General features: G+C 38.5%; 1 protein-coding gene across 2 annotated transcripts; it reads left to right on the top strand.

Annotated features, from left to right (window-relative positions):
* The first annotated feature begins 3,083 nt into the window (after positions 1–3,083).
* On the top strand, positions 3,084–10,126 carry LOC130461149 (plant-specific TFIIB-related protein 1-like). Of its 2 annotated transcripts, XM_056829130.1 has the most exons (6): positions 3,084–3,439; positions 3,563–3,841; positions 4,098–4,203; positions 4,921–5,079; positions 5,579–6,004; positions 9,880–10,126. In XM_056829130.1, exons 2-6 carry the CDS (start codon positions 3,837–3,839, stop codon positions 9,976–9,978), a joined length of 795 nt encoding a protein of 264 aa, XP_056685108.1. In that variant the 5' UTR covers positions 3,084–3,439; positions 3,563–3,836; the 3' UTR covers positions 9,979–10,126. The 2 variants fall into 2 exon arrangements, with proteins under 2 accessions (XP_056685108.1, XP_056685107.1); XM_056829129.1 differs by having other exon boundaries at positions 3,084–3,841.
* The last annotated feature ends 2,220 nt before the right edge of the window (positions 10,127–12,346 follow it).

The following is a 12,346-nucleotide window of genomic DNA, read 5'->3' as shown; positions in this document are numbered from 1 at the left end:
GAAATATGGATCGTATCGGAAATATAAATATTATCCAAGTCGTAGATGTTGCCGGAAACGGAAACATGGTACGTATCGAAAAATATTATCGGAAATGGAAATATTGCCAGAATCGGATATATTGCCGGAAACGGAAATATTGTCAGAATCGGAAATATTACCGGAATCGGAAAATAATTCCGGAAACGGAAATATTAAATATTTGTTCGAAACGGAAATTAATTCCGGAATCGGAAATATTAAATATTGTTCGTATCGGAAATGAATTCCGGAATCGAAAAATTTAATCGAAAGCGCATCGTACGAATAAGCATCGGACGAGGCCTGCCGGACGAGGCCCAGCACGAAGCCAGGCCATCGCCCAGCAAGCCAAGCGCGCCGCACAAACAGCCACGCCAGGCCCAGCGCAAGGCCAGGCCCAGCAGGCTGCGCAGCACGCACAGCGCGCACAGCACGCGCAGCGCGCAGCGCGCGCGGGCGCTGCGTGGGCTGCTGCTCGCGCGCACGCATGGGGGCCCATCGTGGCTGCCGTGCGTGTGTGTGCAAGTGTTTGTGTTCGTGCACGTTTCCTAAAACATGCAGAGTTCGGTTAATGATTAAATTCCTAATTCTATTTGATAAATTAATTAAATTAGAGTTCTTGTAGGATTCTAGGTTTAATTAATTTGTATCTGAATAGGATTTCGATTCCCTTTCCATACCCCTATAAATATGAGGCTAGGGCTCACAATTTATAACAAGTTTCAAAGTATTCAAAAGTGAGTTTTTTGAGAGAAAATTAAAACACACATCTTGCTCATAAAGTGCCGAAATTTTCTAGTACCTTAAGGGCGATTCTAGTTGGTCAATCTTAAGGCGGATCCGGACGTGCTGTGGACTATCTACGGAGGGACGACACTTGGAGTCCTAAAGACTTGTTCTTGTTCGGTTCGGGCGCAGCTAGGGAGGGCACGCAACAAAGAGTATGCATCTAAATTATGCTATATGATTATGTGTAAATAATATGTTGTCCTGGGTTAATGGTTGTTTCCGCATGATCTATGTAATGTCATATGTATCATAACCTAACAGGATCCTGGTACCTCTAGAATAGAGATGGATCGAGATCTGGAGCGCCTTAGGAGGCGAAACAGGGACAAGGAGCCTGTGGTGGACGTTACAGCTGATGATGACTCCCTGCATGGTAGCGAGTTCCAGCTTGCCTGGGTTGATTTTGTATAGGCTGGGTTGTATTTTTATGGATTTGTATGGTTTGGAACTTGAATTTTGTATGGTTGTATGGTTTTGAACTTGAATCAGTTTGAAAATTTTGAAGTTTTGGCTTTTGTATGTTTGACTTTTGAAATTGTATGCGTTGTGTGTGCCTTGAAATTTGTAGCTATATGCATGCATGGAAAATTTGCAAAAAAATTTGGAATTTTTTTTCCCATTTTTTCGGGTGTATATACCCACTATAAGCCCCCACTTTGCCTGAGATTTTCTTGGTAAGGAAAAGCGCAAGTCAAAGTATATTCAACTTTTGCTTATGCATATGCAGACTCGACTTAGGACGCCGATCAAGGCCTAGAATGCTTGAATTTTGAATAATTTGCACCGAAATCTTCCCGGAGCGTTGATCCGGACTGCTTGAATTTGCGCGACTTGCGGCTTTGGAATCTTGGATAATGGAGGTTTGTACTTTGCTATCCGAAACACTAAAGAGTGTGTACTCGGAGTCATAAAAGAGGACGGTGGCCTCGTCCTTTGGTGCAGGCCCTTGCGCCTAGCGCAGGACATGGTGCCTGGCGCCAGCGCGCTGTCGTGCAAGCCGACTCTTGTATAAATAGGGAGTATTTTGGATCATTTCTTGCATGAATCCTTCCCTGCTATTCCTTGTATACTGCTTCCTCACGAAAAAGAAGAGAGAAAATGGCTATGTCCTTTGAAAATGCCTTGAATTCGTGGCTTGGTTCGCTAGGAAAATTGGAGAAAAGGGAGCTTGATGGCATGCATCTTGGGGTGCTCGCCTCCTTCCGGTTTGTAAAGCTGGATGTGCACTTCATTCTTGCTGCTTTGGAGGCTTGGGATTCGAATCATCATGTCTTCCGCTTTGGGAATAATGAGGTATGTCCCCTCCCTAAAGAGTTTACCGCCATATTGGGGTGGCTCATTATGCCGGAGCCATGCATGCCCAGTGTTGAAGAACACTTTTGTTTGGGCTTTGAGAGATATTTGGGCTTGAAGCCCCCACTTTTGAGTGCTGTTGTATATGGCAAAGGGGTGGATTTGTCCCTCCTTGTCACCTACTTTGCTGGGCTTGATGTTCCCAAAGTTTTCCGCTTGAGGGCCTTGAGTTTTTGTATCTTTGCTCGCTTTCTCTTTGCGAAGCAGGGGTTTGGCAATGGTGATGCCTCCCTAATAGAAATTGTAGAGCAGTTTGCTAATGGTCGGGACCCAATGCAGTTCGTGATCGGCGAAAGATTGATGGGCCTTGACATGCTGAAGTCGGACCCCTCTTCTTTGCCGTCGGGAAGTCCGGTATTACTCCAGGTAAGGATCTGGAGCTTTCTTGTATGTTGAATTTGTATTGTATTTGAATTTTGAATTTTGAATTTTGAAATGCATTTCTTGTATACTCCCCAAGGTTTGGCTTATGGAGAGGCTCATGCTGGTGGCACCACCGGAGAACATGGAGGGCTATAATAGAAAAGGGTTCACCGTGCGGCCCATGATGTATGGCCGGCTTTCATTGGACGAGTGGCGAAGCGCACTCTCTGGGATTGAATCTTGTATAATGTGGGTAGTTCCTTGGTGGGGAATTGCTGCCATGAGACATGCCCCTGATTCTACTGCTTTGAGGGTGCCAAGCCTCACAATGCTGGTCTTCTACTCGCCTGCTCGAGTGATGAGACAGTATGGCTTGAAACAGGAGATCCCGGACTGTGCTGGAGAGAACCAGAAACCTGTTGCGCTGAATGCCAATCGACTTGAAGTTTGGAGGCGGTATTGGGTCGCCAAACCATTCCTGAGTATTCAGTTCCCACCTGACACTAGTAGAAAAAACCCCTGTTGCAGCCCCCTTGTTGCAGCGTACATGTATTAATACGCTTCAACAAGCAGTTGGTCAACGCGGGTCAAACCCTTTAAAGGGTTGTTGCAGCGTACAAATTAATTGTTCCCTGCAAAAACGTTTGTTGCAGCGTACGTTGTAAAAGCCCCCTGCAATAGCCCGTTACTGTTGCAGCGTACGTCCTAAAGCCCCCTGCAATAACACATTGTAAAAGTCTTTCGCTACAACCCAACCAGGTTTAGTTCAATTTAGACCAAATTAATTAAAAAAACTCTAGATCTAAAATTTCATACTCCCACCTCTCAACTCCCTTCTTCTTCCCTCAGCTTTACTGCGTCGCAATCAATGTAACTTCCTCGTCGGTGGTTCTCGCCTCCTCGCCAGTCGCCGGTGGGTCCTCTTTTCTCGCCTCCTCGTCAGTCGCCCTAGAGCTGAACTTAGAATTATTTCAATCTGAAAATTTTCAAAGCTTGCTCAAATTGACCTTCCCCCTTCTTCTTCTTCTTCCCTCAGATCTCCTCTACGGACCGGCAAACACCACACTCAGCGGCGGACGTGAGGGCATACCCAGACGACCACGCACACTTCTTTTTCTCTCTCCTCTCACCTATACCGGAAAATAAAACCCTAGAAGTCATGGGGATGTTCCCGTGTTTCAATTGCTCAATATTCTGACAAATTCGTTCCAAAGTTAGCAGGTCAAGGAGGTTTCAGAAGATTGGAGTTGGGGTTCCCATCTGCTGCAAAAGAAATTCATTGATTGATTTTGAGGAAAGAACAAGCGCAAATGAGGTATAATCTTGTTTGATTTGTTAAATTTATGCAATTATTGAAAACTTTGTTGGATTTTTTGTTTAAATATTATGGTAAATGTGGTTTGTAATAAATTTAATTAGTTGATTTACTTATGCATATGGTTCATGTAGTTAATTTCTTTGTTTAATTGATTGATGAATCTGAATTTGAGTTTGAATCTTCAGATTGTTGATGTGGCTTCTATTTTGGGGTTGGACCGTGATATTTCTGATCATGCTTTCCAGTTGTTTAGGGATTGTTCTTCTGCTACTTGTTTGAGGAATCGTAGTGTTGAAGCTCTTGCTACTGCTTGCCTTGTTCAGGCTATTCGTGAGGCCCAGGAGCCCCGTACCCTTCAGGTTTATCTCTTGTCCCTGATAACTGGAATTTTGTTTTAATTTACCTGAGGAGTCGTCAGTATTACACTGATTATTATAAGGGGCTCATTGGAGAAATATGTTATGTTACATTCTGAGTTCAGTTCTTCAATTAATGTGATATGTTGGGGGTTGGTTGGGACTTGGAAGTGTTTGTCTTGGTATAAAACTATAGTGAACATTTTGCAATTGCCTTTTCTGTTCTTGTTCTCCATTAATTAAGTTCTGAAAGACGATCCATTTATGAATTTCTGATTGCGGTTGTCTTTGCGAAATTGCACATGTTATCCATATTTATTTTCCTAATCAACTTCACACCTCTCCCTGTGAAACTAGTAATGAAAATGGAAATCCTACGAGTTCTAAAACTGAATACGATACGCTGACTTTTTTCTTAACAGTATGTTGTTCCTTTTGGGGTTCTTGTTCTGCTTAGATTGTGTCCCGAATGCTAAGCCATTTGCAAATTGCGCTTTTTTCTCATCCGTAACCACCTTTGCTTCATCTTTATGCCTAAACTACTAGTGCAAATTGCAAAATTAAACAATTTCCGAGTTTGAACTCTTTGAAAACTGAAAATGCTCATTGTATTTGCTAGTAATTGAGTGGGAATTGGTTTAAGATAAGTTGCATATGCGATAGAAAAGAACACTTGATTTTAAGGGCATCTGTAAATGGGTATCTTATTTCATGTAACAGGAAATCTCAATAGCGGCGAACCTCCCTCAGAAAGAGATTGGAAAGTATATCAAGATCCTGGGTGAAGCTCTACAACTCAGTCAACCAATTAATAGCAATTCTATAGCTGTACATATGCCTAGATTTTGCAACCTTCTCCAGCTTAATAAATCCGCTCTGGTACTTGAAAACTCCTGCTGATATTTGCTAATACGCATCGGTGGCTGATATAATATGTATACTTTTGGAAACTGGTAGGCATTTCACCCAGCTGATATGCTAATAAGAGTAAATTATGAAGAATCATAAAACTTCTGAGATACCATCTTTACATTGTAATATTTGCTCCTTTCCTGCTTTTGCTTCTTATAATTGAAGGATTTTCAACATTGATCTTGCTAGTTCAATGGACTTGAGTAACACATTTCATTATTTCAATATTTAATGCTGTTAAATCATCTGTTGGCTCATGGCTGTTGCATTATAATCAGAAATGGGGAAAGCTTGTTGCTTGTCAAAATTGCCTTGAATTGTGCTCCTCTGTTGCATTTTCGTCATTTATTTGGTGGCTATGTGATTGAGAACCATCACATTATTAAGTTTTCATTCCAGAGAAATTTATTTCCCTAGTTTTGACTCATTTCTACATCATATGACTTACTAGTTTGTTATGGAGTAGGAACTTGCAACTCACATTGGAGAAGTTGTGATAAACAAATGTTTCTGTACGCGTAGGAACCCTATAAGTATATCAGCTGCTGCTATTTATCTGGCCTGTCAACTAGAAGATAGACGCAAGACGCAGGCAGAAATTTGTAAGGTAACAGGTCTCACTGAGGTCACACTCAGAAAAGTCTATAAAGAGCTGCTTGAAAACTGGGATGATCTTCTACCGTCTAATTATACTCCAGTTGTCCCTCCTGAAAAGGCATTCCCAACTACTACTATAGCATCCGGCCGTTCTGTAACCCCTAGAGCCGAACCACCAGAAATTCCTACTTTAGACCGGGAGAGCAAGCAGCCCAAAACGAATCAGATTTCCGAGACAACTCACGTGGACAGGGTCAAGGGAGAGAATGACAGCAATACCCCCAGTACAAAAAAGGTATCCTCGTTATAGGACTCATTTTATTCTCATTGATTCGTTATAGGTCGTATTTACTTTTAACTAAAGAACCTAAGGACTATTTGATTCTTATTACATGATTAATATGCATAGCTTTAACTTTCTAAAACTCATTTGAATCTATTTATGCACATTTAAGGCTCATTGGATCGTTATAGATCATATTTAGAGCTAAAACGACATTTTCGCTCCCAACTTTGAACTAAAGATCCTAAGGACTCATTTTATTCTTATTACATGATTAATGTGCATAGTTTTAACATTCTAAAACTCATTCCAATCTATGTAAGCACATTTAAGGATAATTGGGTCGTTATAGGTCATATTTAGAGCTAAAATGACATTTCCGCTCCCCAACTTTGAACTAAAGAACCTAAGTACTCATTTTATTCTTATTACATGGTTAATATGCTTAGTTTGAAGTTTCGAAAACTCATTTCAATCTACTTATGCACATTTAAGGCTTGTTTGGTCGTTATAGGTCATATTTAGGCTAAAATGAGCATTTTCGCTCCCAAATTTTGAAAAAAAAACCTACGGACTCATTTTAAACTTACTAAGTGTTTTATATGCTTAGTTTTGACTTTCTAAGACTCATACCAATCTATTTATGCACATTTGAAGCTCATTGGGTCGTTATAGGTCATATTTAGCATAAAATGACATTTTCGCTCCCAACTTTGAACTAAAGAACTTAAGGACTTATTTTAAACTTATTACATGATTAGTATGTTTAGTTTTAAGTTTCCAAGACTTATTCCAATCTACTTATACACATTTAAGGCTTGTTTGGTCGTTATAGGACATATTTAGGCTAAAATGACATTTTCGCTCCCAACTATGAACCAAAGAACCTAAGGACTCATTTTAAACTTACTAAATGTTTTATATGCTTATTTTTAACTTTCTAGGACTCATTCCAATCCATTTATGCACATTTACGGCTCATTGTGTCGTTATAGGTCATATTTAGGCTAAAATGACATTTTCGCTCCCAACTTTGAACTTAAGAACCTAATGACTCATTTTAAACTTATTATATGATAAATATGCTTAGTTTTAAGTTTCTAAGACTTATTCTAATCTATTTATGCACATTTAATGCTTGTTTTATCGTTATAGGTCATATTTAGGCTAAAATGACATTTTCGCTCCCAACTTTGAACTTAAGAACCTAATAACTCATTTTAAACTTATTATATGATAAATATGCTTAGTTTTAAGTTTCTAAGACTTATTCTAATCTATTTATGCACATTTAATGCTTGTTTTATCGTTATAGGTCATATTTAGGATAAAATAAGGCATTTTCGATCCCAACTTTAAAATAAAGAACCTAAGGACTTATTTTAAACTTATTACATGATTAATATGCTTAGTTTTAAGTTTCTAAGACTTATTCTAACTACTTATACACATTTAAGGCTTGTTTGGTCGTTATAGGACATATTTAGGCTAAAATGACATTTTCGCTCCAAACTATGAACTAAAGAACCTAAGGACTCATTTTAAACTTACTAAATGTTTTATATGCTTAGTTTTGACTTTCTAGAACTCATTCCAATCCATTTATGCATATTTAAGGCTCATTGTGTCGTTATAGGTCATATTTAGGCTAAAATGCCATTTTCGCTCCCAACTTTGAACTTAAGAACCTAATGACTCATTTTAAACTTATTATATGATTAATATGCTTAGTTTTAAGTTTCTAAGACTTATTCTAATCTATTTATGCACATTTAATGCTTGTTTGATAGTTATAGGTCATATTTAGGCTAAAATGAGGCATTTTCGCTCCTAACTTTAAAATAAAGAACCTAAGCACTCATTTTAAACTTAATACATGTTTAATATGCATAATTTTAACTTTATAAGACTCGTTCCAATCTATTTATGCACCTTTAAGGCTCATTAGGTCGTTGTAGGTCAAATTTAGGCTAAAATGACATTTTCGCTCCCAACTATGAACTAAAGAACCTAAGGACTCATTTTAAACCTACTAAATGTTTTATATTCTAGTTTTATCTTTCTAGGACTCATTCCAATCCATTTATGCCCATTTAAGGCTCATTGTGTCGTTTTAGGTCATATTTAGGCTAAAATGACATTTTCGCTCCCAACTTTGAACTTAAGAACCTAAGGACTCATTTTTAAATTATTATATGATTAATAAGCTTAGTTTTGAGTTTCTAGGACTTATTCTAATCTACTTATACCCATTTAATGATTGTTTGATCGTTATAGGTCATATCTAGGCTAAAATAAGGCATTTTCGCCCCCAACTTTAAAATAAAGAACCTAAGGACTCATTTAAAACTTATTACATGTTTAATATGCATAATTTTAACGATCTAAGACTCGTTCCAATCTATTTATGCACCTATAGGCTCATTGGGTCGTTATAGGTCATATTTAGGCTAAAATGACATTTTCGCTCCCAACTTTGAACTAAAGAACCTAAGGACTCATTTTAAACTTACTAAATGTTTTATATGCTTATTTTTAACTTTCTAGGACTCATTTCAATCCATTTATGCACATTTAAGGCTCATTGTGTCGTTATAGGTCATATTTAGGCTAAAATGACATTTTCGCTCCCAACTTTGAACTTAAGAACCTAATGACTCGTTTTAAACTTATTATATGATAAATATGCTTAGTTTTAAGTTTCTAAGACTTATTCTAATCTACTTATACCCATTTAATGCTTGTTTGATAGTTATAGGTCATATTTAGGCTAAAATGAGGCATTTTCGCTCCTAACTTTAAAATAAAGAACCTAAGCACTCATTTTAAACTTAATACATGTTTAATATGCATAATTTTAACTTTATAAGACTCGTTCCAATCTATTTATGCACCTTTAAGGCTCATTAGGTCGTTGTAGGTCATATTTAGGCTAAAATGACATTTTCGCTCCCAACTATGAACTAAAGAACCTAAGGACTCATTTTAAACCTACTAAATGTTTTATATTCTAGTTTTAACTTTCTAGGACTTATTCCAATCCATTTATGCACATTTAAGGCTCATTGTGTCGTTATAGGTCATATTTAGGCCAAAATGACATTTTCGCTCCCAACTTTGAACTTAAGAACCTAATGACTCATTTTAAACTTATTATATGATAAATATGCTTAGTTTAAGTTTCTAAGACTTATTCTAATCTGTTTATGCACATTTAATGCTTGTTTGATAGTTATAGGTCATATTTAGGCTAAAATGAGGCATTTTCGCTCCTAACTTTAAAATAAAGAACCTAAGCACGCATTTTAAACTTAATACATGTTTAATATGCATAATTTTAACTTTATAAGACTCGTTCCAATCCATTTATGCATATTTAAGGCTCATTGTGTCGTTTTAGGTCATATTTAGGCTAAAATGACATTTTCGCTCCCAACTTTGAACTTAAGAACCGAAGGACTCATTTTTAAATTATTATATGATTAATAAGCTTAGTTTTGAGTTTCTAGAACTTATTCTAATCTACTTATACCCATTTAATGCTTGTTTGATCGTTATAGGTCATATCTAGGCTAAAATAAGGCATTTTCGCTCCCAACTTTAAAATAAAGAACCTAAGGACTCATTTAAAACTTATTACATGTTTAATATGCATAATTTTAACGATCTAAGACTCGTTCCAATCTATTTATGCACCTATAGGCTCATTGGGTCGTTATAGGTCATATTTAGGCTAAAATGACATTTTCGCTCCCAACTTTGAACTAAAGAACCTAAGGACTCATTTTAGACTATTAGGACATTGTCATTAGTTTCTTGAATGTTAAAATGTGATATTTAATTTGTATTTAATCTAATGTTTAATTTAAATTTCTGTTTTTGTAAAGGTCTACACTCCGAGGATTGCGCCTTATGCGAGGAATTTGATGTGGTTCGTGAGCAATGGGCTAAGTTTTTTACCAACAAGTATTTATTATTGGCTTTAGCGCGCTTGATCGAGTTGGTTTAGTTGTTATAGAATAAATTTTATATTAAAATGTATGTTTATGTTGAAATTGGAACATATATTTAAATGTAATATGTGCACTTTGGTTTTGGGATATATAGTATACAAAACTCCAGTTGTTGTTTTTATATTTGTTATACAGGTTGCGTTATTCTATTATTGTTTTGACAGGTTTCGATCTATATTTGGTGCAAGGCACTCTAGGTATCCCTAAACAAAATTAGAATTTTCCCGCCAAAAGTGCTTTTTTGCAGCGTACATATATGTTGTACGCTGCAACAAGGGAAAAAAATTTGGCAAAAATTCAGACTTGTTGCAGCGTACAAATAAATGTACGCTGCAAAAAATTGAGTAATTCAGACTTGTTGCAGCGTACAAATAAATGTACGCTGCAAAAAGTTGAGTCTTTTGCAGCGTACATATATATGTACGCTGCAACAAGTCCAAAATTTTGCCAATTTTTTGGCACTTGTTGCAGCGTACATCTAAAAGCCCGCTGCAACAAGTCTAAAATTTTGCCAATTTTTTGGCACTTGTTGCAGCGTACATCTAAAAGCCCGCTGCAACAAATCACTTTTTGCAGCGAACATTGTACGCTGCAACAAGTTCAGACTTGTTGCAGGCCCCCCAGTTGCAGCATACGATGTACGCTGCAACAGGGGTCTAAAAGCCCGCTGCAATAAGGGTTTTTTCTACTAGTGTGAGTCAGTTACTCTATCTACGGGGTACATTGTATGGATGAGAGGCCTAAGCCAGAGGGACATTTCTCTCTCCGGACCAGCTAGAGTCCGAGGTTCTAGAGCTAGACGTCCTGCATCAACTGACTATGAGGAAGGTGACGGGGGTGTGGCCCATCCGGTGCTTGACCGTTCGGAGTCCAAAGGAGGTTCGTCGTCCTCCTGTCTTGGAAGGCTAGCAAGTTCCTTCTCCCGCCGCTTGGGCAAGGGGAAGATTGATGATTGATCGCGGGAGGAGCCAGGAGATAGTACTCAAGGTGCCAAGACTCGAGAGCATAGTCGCCTGACCCTAGATCTTTGTAGGCCAAATGTGTTTGAAATTGTATTGGAAGGAATTGTGTTTAGAATGTGTTTGGAAGATGTGTTTAGAAAATGTGTTTAGGAAGTGAAAAGGCTTTGAACTTTGCTTCACTTGATCCTGACTTTGTATTTGAATTAGCTTTGAAGGCCTTAGAGCATAAAGAGTTATTGTGTTAAATTCCGCTTGAACATGCTTTGCTTTGACTTGGCACATTTGGAATAAAGACAACAACAATTGAGTTTTGAAATTTGATTTTTAGGATGCCCTTAATTGAGGAAATTTTGAATTTTTTGTATTAAAGTGGTCGGGCCTCGAAATGAGGTTGCCTACGTGTCCCGTTAGGGAATCAGGCCGGACGTAGTTCTGAATACCTTACAGGACTTTGAATTGGATTCTTGAATTTGAACATGGAACTTAGACATAGAACTTCTTGAGTTGATCGAGGTTTGTCAGAGATCTGAATTCTGTTCCATCGACGTCTGTTAGTTCGACTGCTCCCACGGAGAGGATCTTCTTGACAATGTATGGGCCTGCCCAGTTGGGTTTGAATTTTCCCCTTGGGTCCATGGTGCTTTTGCGAAGGACTTTCAAGACAAGCTCGCCTTCCTTGATGTTTCGGGTTCTGACCCTTTTGTTGAAATGTCTGGCCACTCGGCGCTGATAGACTTGTACATGGTGAGCGGCTTGAAGCCGACACTCATCGAACATGACTAGCTCGTCATATCTTGCTTGTACCCATTCAGGTTCTGGGATTTTGCTTTCAAGGACTATCCTTAGAGAAGGTATCTCCACCTCGATAGGTTGTACTGCCTCCATTCCATAGACCAATGAAAATGGAGTTTCACCAGTTGAAGTGCGAATTGAAGTTCGATACCCCCACAATGCGAAATGCAGCTTCTGGGGCCAGTCCTTGTAATTGGTAGTCATTTTCATGATGATGGTCTTGACATTCTTGTTGCCTGCTTCGACTGCCCCATTGGTTTGTGGGCGATAAGCCGAAGAGAGATGATGTTAAATCTTGTACTCGGTGAATAGATCTTCACACTCTCCTTGAAAATGGGTTCCCTGGTCATTGATGAAATCGTGAGGAACGCCGTATCTGCATATGGTGTTTTCTTGTATGAACTGGGCCACTTGCTTGGAACCCAACACTTTGAATGATCTGGCCTCGACCCATTTGGTGAAGTAGTCGATAGCAACCAGTATGAACTCATGACCCCCGGTGCCTGTTGGAGTGACTTTGCCAATGACGTCGATACCCCAGGCTGAGAATGGTCACGGTGATGATTGAGAGTATATCAATGATGAAG

This window comes from Spinacia oleracea, chromosome 5 (assembly GCF_020520425.1).
Source record: "Spinacia oleracea cultivar Varoflay chromosome 5, BTI_SOV_V1, whole genome shotgun sequence".
NCBI lineage: Eukaryota > Viridiplantae > Streptophyta > Magnoliopsida > Caryophyllales > Amaranthaceae > Spinacia > Spinacia oleracea.
Note: the sequence above shows the minus strand (reverse complement) of the source record. Positions and strands in the feature narration are given on the sequence as shown.

Excerpts from the sequence above, each read along its gene's own strand:
- LOC130461149 (XM_056829130.1), top strand. Across the intron at positions 5,080-5,578 it reads AGCTTAATAAATCCGCTCTG|GAACTTGCAACTCACATTGG; the intron begins GTACTTGAAAAC and ends GTTATGGAGTAG. Across the intron at positions 6,005-9,879 it reads ATACCCCCAGTACAAAAAAG|GTCTACACTCCGAGGATTGC; the intron begins GTATCCTCGTTA and ends GTTTTTGTAAAG.